The 23,462-nt window shown below is 39.9% G+C and overlaps 1 protein-coding gene across 4 annotated transcripts in view; it reads left to right on the top strand.

Moving 5' to 3' along the window:
* Positions 1 to 6,343: 6,343 nt before the first annotated feature.
* The window catches only part of LOC102732749 (lysosomal-associated transmembrane protein 4A), a 37,956-nt gene continuing 20,837 nt past the window's right edge, over positions 6,344 to 23,462 (top strand). The window contains exons 1-7 of one of the 4 annotated variants that reach the window (XM_006750879.2): positions 6,483 to 6,828; positions 14,331 to 14,451; positions 18,159 to 18,235; positions 18,342 to 18,464; positions 21,551 to 21,646; positions 22,176 to 22,274; positions 23,267 to 23,456. In XM_006750879.2, the coding sequence (XP_006750942.3) occupies positions 6,718 to 6,828; positions 14,331 to 14,451; positions 18,159 to 18,235; positions 18,342 to 18,464; positions 21,551 to 21,646; positions 22,176 to 22,274; positions 23,267 to 23,341 (702 nt within the window). In that variant the 5' untranslated portion in view covers positions 6,483 to 6,717 and the 3' untranslated portion in view covers positions 23,342 to 23,456. Of the gene's footprint in view, positions 6,829 to 14,330; positions 14,452 to 18,158; positions 18,236 to 18,341; positions 18,465 to 21,550; positions 21,647 to 22,175; positions 22,275 to 23,109; positions 23,235 to 23,266; positions 23,457 to 23,462 lie in introns of those variants that run through there. The other 3 variants (XM_081797150.1, XM_081797151.1, XM_081797149.1) reach the window with 3 other exon arrangements.

Here is a 23,462-nt window from a genome sequence, read left to right on the forward strand (position 1 = left end):
GGCTTGTTTTTCTTCCTTCTCTCTGGAAGCTTGTAGAAACTTCTCTTTGTTTCCAGTGTCTTGACATTTCACTCTGATGTGCCTTTATGTGGATCTGTTTTACTCCAATGCTATGGTCACTGAGCCAGCCTTTCAGTCTTAGAAACTCATCCCTGTAGTTTTGAGAAATGTTATCATAGTAATGATTTTCTCACTTTTATTTCCTCTCTCTCTCTTTCAGGAATTTTTATTATTTACATTTGGATATTTTTGACTAATCCTCTTATTTTCTTTTTGTTCTTATTATATCTCAGTTAAACTCAATACAAAACTCTGTCGATATGATTTCTTTCAAAGCTGGAAGATTTGGAAGTATTCTGCACAGACTCGTTTCTGTCTCTGAGTATTTCAAACCTTGTTTCTCCTCCATGATCCAGGTACTTCCAGAGCAGGTTGTTGAAGGACATGCTCACATGTAGGGAGACCCTGGCTTTGCCTTTCACGGCACATCATCAGGTGAGTCAGCACAGTGGGAATGACAGCAGTCCTGGAAACCATTCCCAAGACAAGGAAATGCAACTGAGGCACATACATTTCCACACACTCAAAATAATGATACCCCAATTCAATTTCTCCTTCCTTGAATGCCTTATATCCCCATAGCCACTAGGACACCACATGATACAAGAGGAAATGTTGTAAAGGAAAAACAGAGGAGGAAATAGCTGTCTTACCCAGTGGGAGTCAAAATCTCTTATTTTTTGCAAATTAAACAAAAACACATGATCATTTTTTAACACACAGAAAGAGACTTTTCCAGGCCCAAACAAGAGAAGGGTCCTGAAGCTGAAGCTTGTTAGATCAAAGTCTTAAACAATTTGAGAATTAGTAGGCTTAAAGCATTTTTTTTTTTTTAAAGATTTTATTTATTTAACAGAGAGAGACATAGCGAGAGCAGGAACACAAGCAGGGGGAGTGGGAGAGGGAGAAGCAGGCTTCCCGCAGAGCGGGAAGCCCGATGCGGGACTCGATCCCAGGACCCTGGGACCATGACCCGAGCCGAAGGCAGACGCCCAACGACTGAGCCACCCAGGCGCCCTAGGCTTAAAGCATTTTGAAAGCCTTAACTTAGAATCAGAATTATAGATCTGGAATTTGACATCATTTAGTTTAACCTAGTAGTTTTGCCCATGAAGAAAATAAAGCCAGTTGAACTACTGAGGCTATGACCCAGGAAGGTGGCATAACATAAAACCCTCAAAAGTAACAATAAGGAAATTTAAGCAATGGAGAGAGTTCCTCAGAACACCCTGAAAGGGGCTGAGGCACGACCACAGAGTTCCCTACTTACCAAGTCGGAGTCTGGACAAGGAAAACCTTACTCCCATTATAAAAATGATCATAGGCGACTAACATGCTGATCACAATTAAGCTTACCTATTCATCAGTTATGTCTTAGAAAGGAATAAAGCTATATTTCTTTTGAAACATTCTATAACATGTTCTTTCCACTGATTTAGACCCTGGGTAAGAATTTAGTGTATTTTAAGGTTGCCTGATATTTTATTATGAAACAAACTTTTTCAGGGTGCCTGGGTGGCTCAGTTGGTTAAACATCCAACTCTTGGTTTTGGCTCAGGTCATGATCATGAGATTGGGCTCTGTGCTCAGTGAGGAGTTTGCCTGGGATTCTTTTTCCTCTTTCTCTCTCCCTCTCTGCTCCTCCCTGCACAACCCCCCCACCCTGTCTCTCTTTAAAACAAATAAATAAATAAAAATCTTAAAAAAAAATAAATAAAATGAACTTTTTCAACAACCAAACACACACACACACACACACACACACTTACTCATTCACTGGAAATTAGATAAAAGGAATATCATAAACCCATAATTTCTACCAGCTTAACAACAATGGTGTTCATTTTAATATATTTACTTTTGGTTTGTGTTTAGTATTGCTGTAAACACAATATAGACAATTTTGTGTTCTCTTTTCACTTAACATTATATCATAAATATTTTTCCTTGTTTCACAATTTTTTTTTAAAGATTTTATTTATTTATTTGAGACAGAGAGAATGAGAGAGACAGAGAGCACATGAGAGGGGGGAGGGAGCCTGATGCGGAACTTGATCCCAGGACTCCAGGATCATGACCCGAGCCGAAGGCAGTCGCCCAACCAACTGAGCCACCCAGGCGCCCTCCTTGTTTCACAATTTTAAAAACTAGAGTATCTCATCATATAGGTGTATCATAATTTACTAAACTATCACTGGTCATTTAGGTTGTTTCTAAATTTTTCTATTATAAATAATGATAAAGGATGATAAAAGATGTCCTTGTGCAGATCATTTCTCATTTTTTAGACTTTAAGAATTGATTTTTAGAAATGGCATCACTAGGTTAGAGAATGTGAATGTATTGTGGCTCTTAATACATACTATCAAAGACTTTTCCAAAATGGTTGTGCCAATTTACAATCCCACGAGTTATGCACAAAAGTATTAATTTCATGATATCATCAGATCAGGATATTATCTTTTCAAGTTATATTCCTTTAATAAAGGGAGGGGAATAATATTTCATTTATATTTCAATTCTTTGATTTTTCATTTTCCTGTACGTTTCTTAGGAAATTTTGTTACTGGTTGTGAATTGTCCATTCATATCCTTTGCCCATTTATCTGTTTCCACTGTGATCTTTTACTTATGAATTTCTAGAATATATTTAGATAGCAAAGATATTCAATTTGCTATAGATTATCTTTCACTGTTGCCCTTAGTTTATTCATTTTCTTTGGTACTGTTATTTATACTAAAACTCCATTTTGGGGTGGGAAGGAAATCAAATCAATTGATACAGCTTAAATGTTCTATTGACTTCTAATATTCTGTGAAGCAGAAATCAAAAATTCCAGTTTTCTTCTCTCTGTTAAGCTTCTTTCAGGTATATAAGAAATTCATTGAGGGGTTCCTGGCTGGTTCAGTCAGTAAGAGCATGCAACTTTTGATCTTGGGGTTGTAAGTTTGGGCCCCATGTTGGGTGTAGAGATTACTTAAAAATAAAATCTTAAAAAAAAAAAAAAGAAATACATTGAGTACTATCCCTACTAACATACAGGGAAATAACAATTCTATCAAACCATAGACTTTGGGCAGGTTGCTAAGTTGTTTCCATAAGGTAGTTGTGTTTGTTTTGGGGCCACCATCCCGTGTGATTAAAAGGGAAACATTTCAACACAACCATGAAATACGCCAAGTCAAACTTTTAAGAAAGGGACATGACATCAAGAATTCAAAGGAAAGAACCATTTGAGAAGATGGTTAAGGACGTCTTTTGAACAAAGGAAGTGCTTTTTGAAATATTTCAATAGAACATTAAAGGAAAGCAACTGGGTTCTCTTATTTTTATTATTTTATTTTATTAAGGAGCGTTTTTCAGACAACGATTTTTGCTTCATTGAAGGGGATGGGGGAAAGACTAACTTGAATCCATATTTTCCAGCTGTCTCACACCTGATGAAACAATTTAATGAGGAATAATGGGGCTTTAAATTGATTTTTAACTAATCCTCTTATTTCTTGGAAGTAATGAATATACTGTATTATAGATCCATTCATCTGCTATAAATGCTTTTACTGACAGTCAGACTCTCCTTGGTAGAAGTCTTTAAAAATTATCTTCTCTAAGAGTGCTATGATGAAAGTTTATAGAGAAGGATAATATAGAAGAACACATTTTAACTGTAAATTATGGTGTGAAAGGTCAAATTAAAATAATATAATGAAATAATATCAGTTGGGGTGGGAGTTTTACAGCTGAAGAATTGCAATCTGCTCGTATATCCTTTTTATCTACCTTCCATGTCATCACTGGTCATATTTTATCTCTTTGTCTCTCTGTGCTGAGTTCTGGGTCTCTTTGTCAGTGCAATCTTCTGATTCATTAATTTTCTCTTAAAATGACTCGATCAAGAGTTTATCTGATCTATTGAGATTTTTGATGTTTGTTTCATAGTATTCCATGTCAGTGTAGTTCCTTCTCCTGTTTGACCCTTCCATTTCTCCCCAGTAGCCAGTCCCCTCCTCCACCCCCCCTAGCAGTTTATTGAGATATATTTCACTGAAAGTGTACAATTTAATGGCTTTTAGTATATGCAGAGTTGTGCCACCATCACCACAACCTAACTGTAGAACATTTTCATCAAGAAAAAGAGAACATTTCCAACACTGAAAAAGAAACTACATTAAAAACAAAAAAAAGAAGAAGAAGAAACTTCATCCCTTTTAGCATTCATCCCCTGTCCCCCACCAACACCAGCCACTGGCAGCCACTAATCTACTATCTGCATATAGATTTGACTCTTCTGGAGATTTCATAAAAATGTCTTATACAATATGTGGTCTGTGACTGCCTTCCTTCACTTAGCATAATATTTTTGAGGTGCATTATGTATCATTCCTTTTTATTGCTGAACTATATCCCATTAGTATGGATATACTACATTTTATTTTTCCATTCCTTGCTTAATGGACATTTGGATTGTTTCCATTTTTTCCTATTTAGTAATGCCACTATGAACATTTGTAATGAGGTTTTGTGTGCACTTGATTCTCTTCATACATGTAGGAATGGAATTGCTGGATATTACAGCACCTCTATGTTTAACTTTTTGAAAAACTGTCAAAACTTTTTCACAACAGATGCACCATTTTACATTCTCACCAGCAATGTATGAGGGTTCCAATTTCTCCACATACTGGCCTTGTAAATTTGGACATGTAATTTAACTTCTCTGTGGCGTTAAATAATGTAAAAGTACCTGCCTTATATTGTTGAAAGGATTAAGTGATTGGATCCAAGCATGGAACACAGTGAGGGCTATGTAATTTTTTTGTGGGGGGGGGGAGCGGAGTGTTACTGTAGTCTAAAGTGGAGAAATGTCATAATTCATTATGAGTTAAATTGCTTCCACTGCACTCCATCTTTCAGGGTAGCCTGACTTAACTATGGCCTCCCGGATAGTTTGGAAATATTATCCAAACTAGGATAATTGTCCATGGACAATTCTTTCAATGTTGCAGAAGTAAACAAAGTCTCTGCTCTTCTAGAATTTACATTTTAGTGGCGAAATAATCAACAAATCAACATGTAACTTCAAGTAGTGTTCACTGAAGCCGTATCAGTGCACTAACCTTTACTCTGAATCCACTGGGGTCTCCATCTAAGAATATACTTGACAGAGAGGAAGGCCTTTCTATTCCCTAAAAGGTAATGTACTTGCCAAAGAGTTAAACCATGTATTTTTTTTATAATACTTTATTTATTTATTCGTGAGAGACAGAGGGAGAAGCAGGCTCCCCAAGGAGCAGGGAGCCTGATGCGGGACTCGATCCCAGGACCCCAGGATCATGACCTGAGCCGAAAGCAGACGCCCAACCATCTGAGCCACCCAGGAGCCCAAACCATGTATTTTTTAAAAAGGTAAAAGCCTTAAGTCTCGTACAAATACAAAATGAACACATGTCAGATATTTTATTTACTCACTTAATGAGGAAACCAGTAACATATCAGAACCAGTTTAAAAGGAGAGTTTAAAGTACTCATATTGTTAAATTGCGAATGGAAGATGAATTTGCAAATAGAAGCAAAATGCCTTTTTCTGAGGAGCGGTAAGATTCAATGTCAAGTTCAACGGACAGGAGTATTTCCTCTTGGTGTTAGTTACCTACAATAGAGCTGTACAGAGTTCTACAAAGAAAGGTGGACAGCCCATATACAATCAGGATACCCAGAAAGGTGTGTCAGACTATGGCTGGTTTTTCACTGAAGGCACCCAGTAGTCTTTTGGTCCATTTTAATGAGCTTCACAATTTTTCCCAGTAAAGCTCACTCTTATCTGTATAAACCCAGCAACCAAGCAGTTCTTCCACTTTATCTTGCTTCTGTTTTCCTCAATCCTCTTAGTTGCCTGAGTTAGGTGTTATTTCTTTGCTCCCATCAAAAAGCCCGCAGAGTGAGAGAGTGTGAAAACCTAAGCCTATCCCCTCCCACAAGCCCCCAGTTTCCACTCCCGCAATGACGAAGGCCCCCGGGCGGGGACTAGCAACGCCCCTTTCCCCCTGGCACCGCCCCCGGCCAGCCAAATAATCAAGCAGCGCGCAAAGGTCACGTGAGCAGTCGCAGTCCCGTGACGCCTCCGGAGCAGAACGTGGCAGACATCACTCAAAAAAGTCCTTCATGCCCGTTTTCTGCCACCAACCTATCTCGTTTCTGCCTCTACGCATTAAATGCCTCTTTTCTTGCCGCTCTCGTCCCAGGGATGGTAAACTACCAGGTTACCCCGAACCTTTCTAGGCCTTCGAGCCAGCCCTTGCCCTCGCGTAAGAGGCGGGCCTCCTTTAGCGCTAAAGGGACTCGCACTTCTGATTGGGCGTGACGTCTTGTCAATCTCCAAGTTTTCCCAATCAGGGGCCGAGTCCACCCCGCTTTTCGCTCTTCCATTGGCCTGTGTGCGGGGAAGGTGGAGGAAGAGGGGTAAACCGAGGTCGCGCGAGAGCGGCGCTCGGCACTCAGTGCGCAGGTGCAAGGAGCTGGCTGGGGCCCGGGCCGGCGGCGGGCTAGAAGACGCGTCGGTTGGTTTTGGAGGCTGTGGCAGAGCTATCTGGGTTCGACTTCTGGGCGGAAAGCGTTTGTCAGGGGCACATCCTAGAACGAAGGTTGTGAGATTCCCGATGGTGTCCATGACTTTCAAACGGAGCCGCAGCGACCGGTTCTACAGCACCCGGTGCTGCGGCTGTTGCCATGTCCGCACCGGGACGATCATTCTGGGGACTTGGTACATGGTAAGGGCGGGCGGGGCTGGAGGGTTGGGGCCCAGGGGAATGCGCATGAGCGGGAAGTGGGGGAGCCAGGTCTGAAATGAAGGGAGTGTTCACTGGGAGGGGGTGGGACTGAAAACGGGGTCTTGGGTGGGGCGAGAAGGCATAAGGGAGCCTCTTTTTAGGGTGCTGTAACTTTGAGGGAGGGGACTGTGGCCAGGAATCGGAGTGGGGGTGGGTAGGAATGGGGAGATTGTTCCTCGGCTCCAATTAGAGGAGAAAATCGGGGTGGGGAGAAGCGGGGGCGTTGTGGGCGGGCGAGGGGGGCATGGAGAATAGGGGTAGGTGGGAGAGATGAGGATACTGGGATTTGGTGGGGAGTTCTGGAAACTGCCAGATTTCGGTCCTTTTTGTAGTTCCGTGATCAGAAAGAACACTCTTCCACCTATGTTCCCTGGAGTTTTTTCCCCTACAAAACAATTAGGAGTAGACCTTGAGAAATGCAGCGGAGTTTCGACATTGTCTTTCCTGGAAGGAAATCGAAAGGTCCAGCTGTAACGCAGTTGCCTGTGGTTCCTGGACTTTATTTGTTACAGTGTGTTTGTGATGTAGGCAGAAAGGCCTCTGTTGTAAATCTGGAGATTGTCTCGGAGGCCGTACCTTTCTGCCAGGATTTACACTCGATCGGCCTTTTCCTGGTGCAACTATCCCCTGCCCATTAGACGCTTTTTATTCCGTTTTTTAGGAGACCTTTATTGAGAGCCTTCTCTATTCTGGCCACATACACTGGCATTTCCTGGGTTCCAAGATCTGTGTAATTCTATGTCATAACCAAGTTGACAGTGTTATTGATTGGTGGTTCACCAGTAATACTTTTGTGATTTCTTTCCACCATCTCCAGTATCCCTACACATTAAAGCTAATTTATGACTGTTGGGATAGCTTTAGGCTATAATAATGACTTTACTGAAGCTTTGACAAACTTCTCATATTGTTGACTTCATTGGCTGCTTTCACTAGTGACTTTGTAATTGGTTGTTTTTGCGGGGTTGTTTTGGTTTGGAGGGTTGTGGCATTAGTGATACTGTATGGTTTCTGTTAACTTGCGTGAACTACAAAAAACAAAAAAGGAAAAGCTTTATCACATTCTTTTTGCCTTTCTCTGTTACCATTACTTCCTTACCCAGTGCCTTGAAATCATTACCATTTGAACAAACACCAGATGAGAATAATCTTAGTTAGGCAGATACTGTTTCATGGCCGACCCCCAGGGGACTACTTCTGACCGGGGATTATTTCTGACTGCCCTGTTTTGCTTTATTGGTGTACATTAAAAACAACAAAACTTGAATGTGTAGGCTTATTTGCTTGTTTCTAAGTTTATTTTAGTATTTTCTGTACTTTCATATTCAGAAACATCATCTTATTGGTATAATATCAGATTTCCCCTCAAAAATTCTCTTTTGTTTTATATTTTATCTGATTTGTAATATTAGACATTAGTCAGTTAATGGCAATCGCATTGTATTTCTAACTTCCTTTTCTCCTACATTTTGCTAAGGATCTGGGTCTTCAGTTTCTTTTGTTTGTCCTTAGTTTTGCCTTCCATTCCCCTAAATGAATCATTCAAATCTTTAGGGTCCTCAAGCCTCTTACTCGACCCTGCCTCCCTCATCTTGAGAAGATGACCTCCCCTCCTACTGAACTGAGAAGTTGTGTCCATCAGCTGGGACTCTTGCCTGGAAACCTAATCTTCCCGTTTCTTCTCAGACCCTTCTCTCCATTCACAGAACAAAGGATTTCTAACTCCTTTTCAAGAAGGAAATAAACACCATCCCAATTTCAACCATCTGAATATTATTGGCTGTATTTCTTTCCAGTCTTTTCTAGGCAGATTTTTTTTTTTTTTTTTTTGATGCTGTGGGCTCTGCTCATAAAAATGAAAGGAATAGCAGGGAAAAATACGAGTTATATACAGCAAAACCCAAAACTCAGGGAGAAAAACTTTAGTAAGGGCATTTATTTTCCATTGGAGGCACTTGATGTGAAAACATTTCACATCTCTTCCTTTTCCCCTGCTTCGGTTTTCACAATTTTAGAAGGAGGCCATACCTGTTCTTCCGTTGCATGGACTTTTGGGTTAGCAGAACATTATAAACTGCTAAAATCAATTAGTCTGTCTTATATAAGGGATTTACTGATCATTTGCAATGTAAAAGGCTTTAGTGGACATATAAAAAGAATAAATTATAGGGACCGTTTGTTGTTATCTTTTGTATTTCTATTACCTGCCACACAAAGGCTCTCAGATGTTTCTTGTCTTGAAAGTGGTATCTGCCCTTAAGATACGGTATTAGAGATTTTTAGAGCACGTATACGAAAATGAAACGGTACAATGACAAGAGGAGAAGGTGATCAGTAACATCAGATTCTAATTGAATGAAGGACTGGGAAAAGGCCATTGGTTTTGTTGGTGACTTTCAAAAGTGTAGCTTCAGTACCACAGCAATATATAAAAACACAATTTCTGCCAATTGGGAAGGCATGTAACCTTTTAGAGAACAAGGCCACCTACACGAAAGTGTAGTATAATACCTCTAAACAAAGAGGACTTGTCCAAACAGTGTATTTTGTTGCTGGAAACTTCTTTACTAAGACAGAAGTAATAAGGGATTGAATGAGGTAGAATGCCACTTCCCTCTTCCTCCCTTCCTCAATTTCAGTTGGGAGGTTATGTACGATCCTCTTTAGATTGCCTCTGTGCTGTTTGAAACCTGGGATGATGGGGGCAGCCCTCCCTCCTGCTGGGCCAAGACGCTGTATCAGTCAGTCAATCTGATACAGTGTCATTGCTTTCTGGCAACTGGTCTAGTGTTGAGGCCATTCTAACACTGTGTTCTAAAGTATTCTATGGTATTAAGTAGTGCAGTAGGACATAGAGAAGCTGGAGCCAGTTTTATGCACCAGAGAGGTACCAGCCCTGAAGTGTTAGCTTTTGGCGTTTTAGATTGGAAAGAAGCATAATCCCCGGTTAAGGGATACAAAATTTCAGAATGAGCTCTAGTTTAAATTCTGGCATTCCTTAAATTGTTTGCTCTGTTATTTAGCCAGATGATTTCAGACAAGTTTGTTACACAGTGTAAGTTCAAATGTTCATTGAATAATTGAAAATAGGCGTACAAGTGGGCTATAGGACTGTCCTCATTCATGATTGATGTTGTTACAAGAATACATTTTGAGCATTTGTAATAATTTTAGGTCTTGGAAAGACTTAATATGTGGCTAATTTTTAATGAATGTCTCAGACATAAACAATCTGGAGTTTATAGCTGGGAGAGAAGTGAAGACAGCTTTCCTCAAGCTCTATTCCTTTCCAGCCCTCATTCCTGGTTTATTTAAATAAGAGTAAAGCTTGTTTATATTTCAAAGTTAATATTCTTCCTCAAACACTTTTTTTTGTGTGTGCCTCAGTACTTTTGCATGTGCTATCTCTTCTCCCCCCTCTCCCAAGTCACTTTTTAAAAACTTTTTTAAAGAAAATGTCAAATATAAAGAATAGCGAGATAGCATTAACATCTCCCATTTACTCATCACCCAACTGTGACTAATAACAACATTTTGCCAATTCCGTTTAATTTTTTAGTGGTTAGCTCAGATGTTTTCTTGGTGAAGCTTTTCTTGTTTCCCAGCCAGAGATATCTGATTTCCTCACTGTGTACCTAGAAAAGTTCCTACATACCACTTGTATGTGCTCATTAAATAGTACTTATTACACGATTACTAATGATTATCTTTTTATTTTTCTCCCCCACAAGATGTTCTCCTTGAGGGAAAAAGATGATAGGTCTTACTCTATAAAATGTGTGTAGTAGCTAGCTTGTTAATTAACATTTGAAGTGTTCATTAGACATTTGTAAAATTAATTGTCTCCTCCCAAAAGTAGTAGGAATAACTCATTTGTAACTGCACGTACCAGTAAACAACAAAGTTTATATGTATGTGAAACACTTAACAATTTTTAGAGATTGGCTATTTTGATCTTTACCTGCTGAGAGTGCTTCACTGAGTCGCTCCGAGTGCAGCCTGTCTGCCTGTGAGACCCTTATCAGGATGCCCTGAAGCACGTACATTCTTTTAATTATAGTCTCAGCAGATACTGGGTTGTGGCAGAATCCGTGGGAACCTAAAGAATAATGATTTAAAACAAAAACCAGCTCCCAGAGAATGTTCTGGGATGGGTGTGGCAGTGAGATGAGAAAGCGAAGAGGAATTCCTTTCTGGAGGCTGAGTACTTCATGGGTCTGATAACTGTAACAAGTAAAATCTACACATCTGGTTTTTGTAATTGTTTACTTATACAAGGTGTGCAAAAGGCTTGCAAAAATAATGCAAACCATATTTGACCCAATAAATTTACAGGACTCCTTCCACATTGAATGGTATGTCCATAGTCCATACCATTGACATATTTACTGTATTCTGTACCTCCATATTGTGAGGTTTAGAAGTTAATCATTATTGTAATTACATTTTTGTTTTATTTCCTGAACAAATAAAAGGAAAAAAATCAATTGGGAATAAAGATTCTGAAATATAATTAAACTACTTGCTCTTTTCAGAGAAATTTTGTATCAGAAATTTTATATTGTAAGGCTGTAAAATTGATTTTTTTTTTTTTTTTTAAATGCTCTGTGGAACTTAGTAGAAATATCAACTGTAATCAAAAGTAAATAGCACAGGACCGGAATAGGAGCACAGGATGGGTGCTCAGTTTAAGATCACAAGGATGGATTTTCCAGGTTAATACTTTAAAATGTAAGGTGAAGTTCTAATGAAATATAGTGATCTAATAGAATATAATTAACTCAGTGAAGATTCGAATTGTGTGAGCTTTAAAGAAGTAACACTGTAATTTATTTTTTCATTTCTTGGTCCTTTTGATTAGAGCTATGATTTTTGTTTAATACTCAGGGTTGTGACAGTGAAGTGAAATTTGAATTGTCACTAATACTACAAGAAGATAATAGTGGATGAATCTGGCTTATCCATGTAAGAGAAAATAGATGCTATAAGTCCTATGTGCAATAAAAATATTTAGGAAGGGAAAATTAAACTTCTAAATATTTTTGGTTGTGTCATTTCCTTCATTTAGTCATTGAGTTTGTTTTTCTTGATATGAGAATGTTTTTTCTGTACTGTGCAGAGCTTTTTTAACTATGACTATATTGTGGTTAGCAAAGAATAATTTGCTGAATTGATTTCAGACTGATTTTCGTACACAGAATCTATGAGGTTTAGGTAGATATATCTAATCTCTCAATAATTAATTCACCTAGTTGGATGAACTACTCATACACGGTAGCCAAAACCCATTGCAATGAAGATGGAAAAAATCAGGCTTCAACCAGGGAGCCACCCTTGCAAATATGATTGTCCTTTGTAAGACCTTTCAGGAGTTGGAGGATAAAGTACCTTGCTTTTGAGCATTGCATGTTACTGAACATCTTTACTTGGACAGTAAAGTATAAACATCTTATAACCTTAGATAATAGTTTCTTCTGGAGAGACCTCAAAACAGGAGTTGCTTAGGAATGGGTATAAGTAATCATGTGGTGCTCCGAAGCAGGTTGTCCTAAAAAGAAACAGGTTTGTCCTAGCTTTCTTCTCTACCATATCAGTGAACTTACCACAAGTTATTTCACTTGCTGAAACTTAGTTTCCTCGTCTGCAAATGGGCTTTAGTAATATTTTCTTCACCAGGTTGTTGTGAGGAATGAGTGAAATAATATATGTGAATATGCCTGGTATATAGTATATCCTCAGTAGATGTCAGTTGATTCTGAATTTGGTATTGTGCCATTGTTTAGATCTCCTAATCTTATTGAATGATAAAACTTGGGTTGCTTGTCTTAGAGAATGTGAAGTGCCTTCAACTGAGAAGCTGTTATTTTTCATTCAGGACAAACAGGAGAGAGCTACCTAACAGAGTTTGTTTAAAGTACTGTTGATGATAAGGCTCTAATGTTTCTTAAAAATACCAAATACTCAGATTTTCGCAAAAGGAAGAGGACAGGTTCTGTGAACTTTTAGATAGGGAAGCCTAACTCCCGCCCTAGGTGGTTTTCTGTATTGAATCATTAACGGGACTGTTTTTGAGCACCTCAGGGAAGGGGTGCCTCCTGGGCTGCTGCAGGGATTCACTAACCACTGGAGGCATAAATAATTGCTTCTTGAAATAGAGTTACAACCTTGGTAAATTAGGAGAATTCACCAGATATTACGATGGAATTTTGGCAAGAAGTTTGACAAAGGCTCAAGATGTTTCTCTGAAAGTGATAAAGAATTTTATTCAAAGATTGCTGGTTAATGGGAAGAGGACAACCTCTGACACCTCCTGTGCTTGGCCCAGTTCTCTTTTACTAGTGACTGAGATGGAGATACTGATTACATGCCGACCATATTTTCAAATAATGAAAGCTAAAAGAGATAGGAAATCTGTAGGGTATTCCGAATCTAGATCCAGAACATCTTGACAGGCAAGAATATATACGGTGAAATTCCATTGCAAATGTATAAAGGCTTATGCTTGGGCCTCTGAATCTAACCATACAGGTTCAGGTGGTAGCTTAGCAGGATCAAGTGTGAAAAGAATTAAGGGTGGGAGTTACTCTGACACGACATTCAAAATTGATGAAGCCAGTACGATTTCAGGCTGTGCTAGTTGAAATTTGTTAGCTTAGACTGTAGGAACTGAGATCCCTGTGTGCTCTGACCAGGCTGATCTTACCTCATTTTCATTATATGTCCAACAAACTGGAGTCTGTGTATAGAGGAGAGCAGAAGGAGGTAGTGAGGTAGCTGGACAGTGTTAAACCATTAGAGAAATGGTGGAAGTACCTGAATGTTTATTCTAGAAAAGATTATTTGACGGCCTGTGTCAGCTCCCCTTAGGTGTTAGAGGTGCACTCACTCAGAAAGGGGAGCACATTATTTCAAAAGGTAGAATTAAGGACAGTAGGCGAAAGTCAAAGTGAGCTAGTTAAAATCTTGGAAAGTCTTTTAAGCATTTGAGTCAGGCCTAAGAGGAAATGAAATAGTTTTCTATCATTAGATAGGACATACTGTAGAGGAATGTCAGGCTTATCTGATGGATCACTATTTACTTAACTGATGGCTATTATATATCTGATGGATAAGTATATTGGATGAACTGTAGTTTCTTCAAGCCCAGGAATTCTGAGATTGGTGTATGAATAAATACATGACTGAACACAAACACTTTGTAATGATTCCTTTTAATTGTTTTGCCATTTATTAACATAGGTTCAGTCATGTTTAAGTTTATACTTTAAGAAATACTGACTTTTAGGGTGGTATTGCATATTTTATCTACAGGTAGTCTGCTACTGTTTTCTGTCTTTGTTAACTCCAAGTAAAACAGGTTAAACATGGGAAGACCTCTGAAGATTGTGGTGAGGACTGTTTCCTGGTTAATAATATAATGGATAACATCTTATCTTTCACAGGTGGTAAACCTGTTGATGGCAGTTTTGCTGACTGTGGAAGTAACTCATCCAAACTCCTTGCCAGCTGTCAACATTCAGTATGAAGTCATTGGCAATTACTATTCATTGGAGAGAATGGCTGGTATGTTTTTAGTTGGAAATACCTCCTGCTCATCACACACACACACACACACACACACACACACAACACAACACAGAGATTATTTAGAGGATTGATTAAATTATATTTAAGTTACTCTACTTGCTGAGGCGTAAAGTGTTTTTGTGGGTTTTTCAAAGATACTCAGTGAGAATTGTAATTGAGCACTTCTGGCCAGAAAATGTTAAGGACTACCAGAAGATTTTTTGAGAAATGTACATTGTATACCTTGATTCTTGTCAGTGCTGTGGAGAGAAGAAGAAATTACAAAAAGATTTGTAAGCCTTTAAGGTCAGCTGGCAAGTGTAGTAGAGGATGGGAGCAAATAGGCTTACAGGAAAATAGGAAATACGAATTATTGGAATATTTGCTGATACCTTTTGCCCGAGGGTCACAGTTCTAAATATATTTCAATCATTTAGATGAAGGAAGACGATATTGGAGTTAAAAATAGAAGACATTCATGGAAATTGCTTTTTTAAACCTGTTTATTCTCTGATAGCATTTTCATTATCTAGCTTTCTCTGAAATACAGGTGCAGAAAGATTCTAGTTAAGATTTTATATTGGGGGGCGGCTGGGTGGCTCAGTCATTAAGTGTCTGCCTTCAGCTCAGGTCATGATCCCAGGGTCCTGGGATCGAGCCCCATATCGGGCACCCTGCTCGGCAGGAAGCCTGCTTCTCCCTCTCCCACTCCCCCTGCTTGTGTTCCCTCTTTCACTGTGTCTCTCTCTGTCAAATAAATAAATAAAATCTTAAAAAAAAAAAAAAAGATTTTATATTGGGCACCTGGGTGGCTCAGTCCATTAAGTGTCTCCCTTCACCTCTGGTCATGATCCCAGGGTCTTGGGATCAAGTCCTGCATCTGGCTCCCTGCTCAGCGGGGAGTCTGCTACTCCCTCTACCGTCCCCCCCTGCTCATGATCTCTCTCTCTCTCCCTCAAATAAATAATAAATAAAAAATAAAAAAGATTTTATTTTATAAATGTTAGAAATTTAATATTTGAACAGAAAATTATGCCTCAAATTTTCAGTGCAAAGTTTTTTGCATGTTTAAAATATCACTTCAGAAAAATGTTTGGAGTACTCGTGTGTATTTATAATGTTACAGGATCTAAGTTATTTTTAGGTTTATTAGCTTTTATTATAAATTCTTGAGCTTCATTACATTTATGATCTTCTCTGATAAATTTATCAAGTGGTTTTTAAAACAAATTTGGTTGTTAATTCACATAATTCACTCACTGTCTACAGGGCTAACTGCTGTTTCTAGGATTCAAGTAGAGTTTTGTGGCCATCTGTTGACATTATAGTATGAAAACACTAACAGTTGTTTAAACTGTGTTCAAGTGCTTTTTAAATGAGTCTACTGATTGTCTATTCAGATATATATAATCCTTTAATTCTGTTGTTAAATGTGATAAAAGAGATACCAAGAACATACTAGAAACATCCCTTCTGGTGTTTGTTTTTTCTTCCCAAGTTAGTCTATTTCTGTTTAAAAACCGAAATACAATAATGAATAAAACGTTAGTTTTTAATGGCTATTTTTGGTACTTTAGGCTGTAAAATTATGTAAAACCTGATGTCAGCATTTTTTCAGCATGCAGTGTCAGCATGTGTTTCTCTTAAAATCAAGGTGTAGGAAAAGATTTATGGTTATTGACATTCTTATAGGTCTGTACAACTGGCTGCCTTGGCTAGAGCTGCAGGGATGGAGTCACGGGTTTCCTGAATGGTCTGTGAGTGCTGTGCCTGCTATAGAGAGAATCAGATACATTCGTTATCATACTAGTGTTGATTATAATTCTGCCAGGGCCCCCTATTCTTGACAGAATATAAAAATGCATAGCACTTGGTCATATGGTAGTTTGTGTGTCTCTTTGCAGGTGGAAAGTTGATTTTCCCATGACCCAGTGTTATAATGGCAAGTTAAGTTCTGATCATTGGCCTGCCAGCGGATTTTATTTATTTATTTATTTTATTTTTTTAGAGGTTATTTATTTGACAGAAAGAGACAGAGAGGGAACACAAGCAGGGGGAGTGGGAGAGGGAGAAGCAGGCTTCCTGCTGAGCAGAGAGCCCAATGCGGGGCTTGCTGGGCTCCATCCAGGACCCTGGGATCATGACCTGAGCTGAAGGCAGACGCTTAATGACTGAGCCACCCAGGCGCCCCAAGATTATTTTTTTGAGAGAGAGAGAGAGAGCACGCACAAGCTGGGGGAGGGGCAGAGGGAGAGGGAGAAGCAGACTCTCCGCTTAGCAGGGAGCCCAACGCGGGGCTCCATCCCAGGACCCTGAGATTATGACCTGAGCCGAAGGCAGACACTTACTTAACCGTCTGAGCCACCCAGATGCCCTGGCCTGCTGGCTGATTTTAAATAATAAGGTTCATGGTTATTTTTAATCAGCTAAACAGAATACGACATTCAATGTATATGAAATGCTTCTGCAACATATACAAGCTGTTTTTCAAATATGAATTTAACTTTATATTCACGCTGGTAATGGGTGAACACTTGGGGCCCCCTGGAGAAAGTTCTTAAATATGGTGACTGGAAACCGGAGGTTCACATCTGGGTATTTAGCCCTCATATTTTGTTTGCTTTATTGACTCACAAATACTGGAGCATCTCTTGTTCTCGGTATTATATATGTATTTTTCACCCGTCATCCCATTTCTCCCCTATTTGGCTATAGGGCATCTAGAGGATATTCTCTATCCTCTAGAAAAATTTAAAGAGGGCTCTTCTTACCTAATATAGTGCCAGATATTGATGTTTGTACTGCCAAGTGACAAGATGGTACATGACATTTATCTAATAGTGGGAATGTTTGGCAATTATTCAAACATCCGTTATTATTAGCACCCTTCTGGTTCTTAATCTCTATCCAGAGTTAAAGAATTAACTTTAAATCTGTGCTAAGAAACTCAAGTCGAGTGTGACTTAATATTGTTGAGATTACTCTGGTGTTTTGTGAGGCAATTAATGAACTTGGATAATGTAGAGGAAGGGGACAACCTGAGAAGGAGGTGGGGAACAAAGAAAAGGCCTGTAAAGTATCGGAGAAATCATGAAGAGGGGATGGGGAGCAGCGAGTTCACATGTTGGGATGAGGGAGAGGAGGTTAGTGGAGAACCTTGAATTTCTGATTGTGTAGTTTATCTGAGGTTAGAGGGGGCAGCTGTAATGCTCCGTATTTAATATATTTGTGTCTTTCAAACAAATACCAGCTTTTCCCTCGTGTGGAACCCTGCTTTGCTCACAAGATCCAACTTGTGTCATTTCGTATTTTTTTCCTGATTCCCCCGGGAAAGCTAATTGTTTCTGCTTCTGTTGTAGCACTTTGCCACATTGGATTATAATTCTCTGTTTGCACACCTTCAGACTCTGGGCAGAGATCTGTCTCTTTAGCTGAGTGACTGGTTGATGATAAAAGTCAGTGAGTTGTAGCCAATTTAATAAACAAAAACAAAGGCGTGAGTTCGTCAAATGTCATTATTTAATGCCGAGACAGATTTTTTTTTTTTTTAACACGCTTGGTCTTAGATTTTTTCATAGCCAATCTTGAAAATACTCATTTTTTAAGCTAGCTTTAAAACATCATTTTGTCATGAAGAGTTTTGTTCTTTTTGTTATGTTTGTTATGTAAGTAGCTTAATTAGATTTTTGTTTTTGTTTTCTTAGATAATGCCTGTGTTCTTTTTGCCATCTCTGTTCTTATGTTTATAATCAGTTCAATGCTGGTATATGGAGCAATTTCTGTAAGTATTCTATATTTTCGACTTTTAGAGTTTGACCTTTACTGAGTGGTACTTAATAATTTCATATTTATGTTGTGATGTTGTGGTTGTTATTTTTTGTCTTCAGTATCAAGTGGGTTGGCTGATTCCATTCTTATGTTACCGGCTTTTTGACTTCGTTCTCAGTTGCCTGGTTGCTATCAGTTCTCTCACTTACTTGCCAAGAATCAAAGAGTATCTGGATCAATTAGTAAGTGTGTATGCTAATTAAACCTTTTTTCTTTATTTTAAGTAAAATATTTAAATAGAAAATTTGAGTCAGCTTTAGGTACTAATTTTATTTTAATCTACCTACTTCTTTAAAGTGTTTTAAAATAATTATTACTTCTCTTAATTACCATGTTGAAACCAGTAAGATACAGGTAGAATATCCTCTAACTAGTACCATTTGAATATTCCAGTGTTAAAAGTCTCTAAAGATGGATATCACAGAACGTTAAGGAGTAGTTCAACTTTTGTTTTGAGTATACTAGTAGTATAATAATTTGGCTCTAGAGGTTTCTCCCTCTCTTCGAAAGTAGAGCATTCCTGTGAAATCTTATTTAAGCAGAAATGTTGTAAATGTTTATTCCCAGACCCCCCAAATAATCTTCTTAGTCTTTTCTGATATCCAAGGGCACACCTTGCTAACGGATGCACAAAACAAAGTGCGGTAAAGCACGGATGCTCACAGACTCCATTCACCCCTCTGGCGGTTGGACGCTGAGACGCTGGGCGGGGCTCTCAGGGAGGGGGCGGGGCGGGTTCTCAGGGAGGGAGCTCTCAGGGAAGGGGTGGGGCGAGGCTCTCAGGGAAGGCGCTGGGCGGGCCGCTCTCATTGGGGTGTGCGCTGTCGCTCCGAATAGCTTGCTTCCATACGGACGCTGGATGCTCTTGTTGCTCTAACTCCTTTTTTCTTTGTAGGCATCCATAGCTAATACTTGAATGCTTACTGTATCTTTCACTCTATTTGAGGCAAATCGTTGATGAATAGTGTAGGTACAAACATAGCTTCCCTCTCTCTGAGGAGCAGCCCATGGATTGGGGGAGTTAAGAGGTTATCTGTGATAACGAACTGGAACTGTCCACTGCACCATTAAGTGCGGAGCTTAGATTAGTGCTGTATGATGAAGCGGCAGGGAACCTTCTGGGCTGGAGTAAGATCTGGAAGGAGGCATGGAGTCCAGAAAAATAAAAGTTCATTTAAAAAATGCTGTCTTGGGGCGCCTGGGTGGCTCAGTCGTTAAGCGTCTGCCTTCGGCTCAGGTCATGATCTCAGGGTCCTGGGATCAAGCCCTGCATCGGGCTCCCTGCTCAGCGGGGAGCCTGCTTCTCCCTCTCCCACTCCCCCTGCTGTGTTCCCTCTCTCGCTGTGTCTCTCTCTGTCAAATAAAAAATCTTAAAAATAAAAAAAAAATAAAAATAAAAAATGCTGTCTTTTAGGAATTTTCTCCCCGCTTCCAGATTTCCTGAATAGTCCATCTTGCATACCACAAATTTATCATTTGTTCAGAAAACATTTGATGGTTGCTTCTTATGTGCAAGGCACTCTGCTGCATTCTTGGGATACATCAGTAGAACTTACTTGCTAGTGAAGGAATTGGAAAATTGACAATTACTGCATTAAAACTGTGGTAAAAAGCTGTGAAGGGAAGGTAGGCTGCGCGAGTGAATGTCACAGAGCTGTCAGATGTGGGCTGGGAGCAATTCACTCTTGAATTGCACTCAAGAGTCTGAGTAGGAATTAAGACAGGGAAGATACAGAAGCAGAGGTCACAAAGACCCCTCGAGGTGGGAAGGAACATTCTACGTGTAGTCAGAGGACTGTAAGGTGACCATGGTGGCTGGCACATAGATTAAGTGAGGGAAGCAAAGCAGCAGTGATGAGTGGGAGAGAAGCAGCTGGGGGCAGGGCCTAGTGTCTGGGTTGGCCGTGGTCAGAAGTTTCCTCATTCTAGATCTCTCTTGTCATGTCTGGCTGAAAAATTGCAAACCTCCTGAATAAAAGCTACAGCATTCCCCCATGAACCGATCCCATTCAGTTTTTGTCTTTCTATTTATAAATGAAGGCTTAAAGAACAGTTTTGTCCCAAGGAGACACTTAGCTAGGGTTTGGAGTTGGTGTGTGGGTACTTTTCTTCTTTTTCTTTTTTGGTCCTTTGGGGTTTTTGCATGCTGCTTTTTTATAAAAATTATTTGGGCTTTTGTGTTGACATTTCCAGTAAAAACATGTTTTCAAAAATTAGATGAGTTTTAAAGGAGAACATTAGAAAGAATTTTTTTTGCTATTCCTTTTACAGACCCCAGTGGTTTCTCCCCTCTGTTATATTCATTTGGTCTCTCAGACTGGCAAGTACCTTCTCTGTTGGCCAGCTTGTAAATCCTTAATTATTTTTTCGTAATGCCCTTCTGGAACCCAGCTCATTGCCTTGTACATGATAAATGCTAAATAAATATTTGAGTAAATAAAGTTGACCCTTCGCAGTAGAATGTAGTATGTCTGCAGTGAATTACAGAGGTTTGCTGTTTTTATAACCAGGGGCGTGCCTTCTTTTTCTCCTTTCTGATGAGCATTGAGACTGATGACTGGCTTTTAGAAAAATGAATTTCCCGAGATAGGACTAAATGACCCATGGAACTTAGATAAGTCTTAGCACCTCCTGACTTGGTGACTCAGGGACAAATCTACAGTTGTATACAGGAGATAGTGGTTTTCCAAAGGCCAGAAAGATGTAGAATAGTGAAAAGTAGAGAGAGGATGAGCTCTTCTCTTTGGACAGCAGTATTCAAATATGTTTTAAGTGTTCAGTGGCATGTATTAATGATGATGAGGCTTAAAGGTACCATGAGTTAAATTCTGTTTATAAGTTTTTATTGGAAATCAGTTCTGACTTCGGTGCCTTTTCTTTGTATTTTTAAGATGCTCTCTAGACTATCATGAAGTGCAAGTGCCATAGCTGAATGATGAGTGTGTGTGTTTAATTAATAAACTTCATGGTTTAGAGCAGTTTTAGGTTAACAGCAAAACTGAATTGGAAAGTGCCCCCCCACCTCCCCCACTGTCCACATCCCAAACCATAGTGGTCCATTTGTTACAAGTGATGGGCCTGCATGACACATCATTATCACCCAGAGTTCATAGTTTACTCGAGGGTACACTTGTGTACATTCTGTAGGTTTGGACAAGTGTGTAAAGTAGTCACTGTGGTATCAAACAGAATAGTTTCACTGCCCTAAAAATCCTCTCTACTTTGCCTGCTCACCTCTCCCTCCCCCCCCGCCTTTTTTTTTTAATAGCCTGATTTTCCCTACAAAGATGACCTCCTGGCATTGGACTCCAGCTGTCTCCTCTTCCTTGTTCTTGTGTTCTTCGCCTTATTCATCATTTTTAAGGTGAGTTGCTGACTAAATGTTTGGGCAGCCAGTTAGACTGTGGCACAGTTCGTCTAAAACCTTTTTGTTGCCTTTTCTCCTTATAGTTCACTGTTAGGGGACAGTGTTCTGACATAGCAGTAAAGGTAACTTCTGGGGGATGTCCTCCCTCTTGTTTCCGGAGAGTGGTTGGAATTCCAGGATCCTTCCTAAGTGTAAGGAACATCATGTTTTTGGATCAACAGATCAATGATTTGATTGAAAATCTGTTAAAATTCCAAAGGTTCAGAGACAGAATTTCTTTTGCAGCGCAGTGGTTATCAGACCTGAATTAAAACCCTAGTTCTGGTTTCTCTGTAAAATGCTATCAATAAGACTTGTGATATTTAAGTGTGAGCAGGTAGGGAAAGGGCCTGGCCTGTGCTAGGTTCAAATGGATGTATGTTCCCTTCTCCATGGAGCACGTGGGGGAAAGCATAAGCCACCTTAATTTTAGAGCAGGTAGTCTGTTGAGTTTCTAGCATATGGAAATTTTGTTTGCCTCTTTCAGGTGTATCTAATCAACTGTGTTTGGAACTGCTATAAGTATATTAACAACAGAAACATGCCAGAGATTGCTGTGTACCCTGCCTTTGAAGCACCCCCGCAGGTGAATGACCGTTTTAATATAGGAAATCTTCAGTAGCCATTCTTGATTATTCTCAAGAGCCTAGATCTTGACTTCCTCTTCAATGCCGTATGTATGGTTCGGGCATGGATAGCTTACATCCGCAAGATTCATCGTTTCCCTTTGGAAACCTGGGTGTGTGGGTGAGGGGCCTCCTGCACTGCTCGTTCAGCTTCACTCCTAGGGAGTCTCCAGGATGGTTGCATTTGCAGGGGAGATCAGACAGGAAGCAGCCGTGTGAACCATATCAGGCTCGTGGCTTCTGGAACTTCTAAGGATGGGGTACTGTCATGTGCAGCTTGTGTTGCTTTCAAAAAACATCCACATGATCGAAAGGGGAAGCTGGTTTTTCTGTGGGGAGATGAATGCAGTGGGTTCCGTGAGTCTGTGGGGAGGCCTACTTCAAGGGCCCTTTAGTTGCTGCTGTATTAGCTCTTCCCAGTTTTCAATATGTAGAATGTATGTGGCCCATGTAGGGCCAGCCTGCACACTTGGAGACACTTGGGTTGGAATGTCACTCCTGCATAGATGTGCCCTTTACCCCAGAAGAAATGATAGAAGGGCCTGATCCTTTGATTATAGATTCTGATGAAATCCAGGATCCAGCATCTTATTGGAGGTTTCCTTTAGTGTAGTTCCGTGGTGCCCTTAACCTGGATTTGCAGCCCCTGAGGCACTGGTACTTTGTCAGTCACGCTGTGGGGGGGAGGAGAGAGCCCTGCCACCTACTTCCTTTCCTGTCAAGGTGTCCTGGTAGCCTCAGGGTCTGTTCAGAAGCAAAATTCTGCCCCTCTCCCCTCCATCCCTCTGTCTTTAGCAGTCTTGGATCAGACAGCTCACCTCCAGTTACCAGTCCTCTCTACGCTCAGGAACTTTTCAGCTCACAAATTCCTCAGCTAAAATCTGAAAGCTGAATTATTCCAGGTAGGATTGTAAAGATGCTTTAAGTCAATATAATTTTTTTCTCTCTTCAGTATGTTTTGCCCACCTATGAAATGGCTGTGAAGCTGCCCGAGAAGGAGCCGCCGCCTCCTTACGTACCTGCCTGAGGAGATCCTGCCTCTGTCAATAAACCCTATACCAGCTTTTGTCTCATTTATTGTACAAGATGCTGCAGTGCAGGGCTCTTCAGACTTGTTTGATATAAAATTCGTTTTCCTTTGTTGAAGC

Source organism: Leptonychotes weddellii, chromosome 10, assembly GCF_054177405.1.
Source record: "Leptonychotes weddellii isolate Sample4059 chromosome 10, ASM5417740v2, whole genome shotgun sequence".
Classification (NCBI taxonomy): Eukaryota; Metazoa; Chordata; class Mammalia; order Carnivora; family Phocidae; genus Leptonychotes; species Leptonychotes weddellii.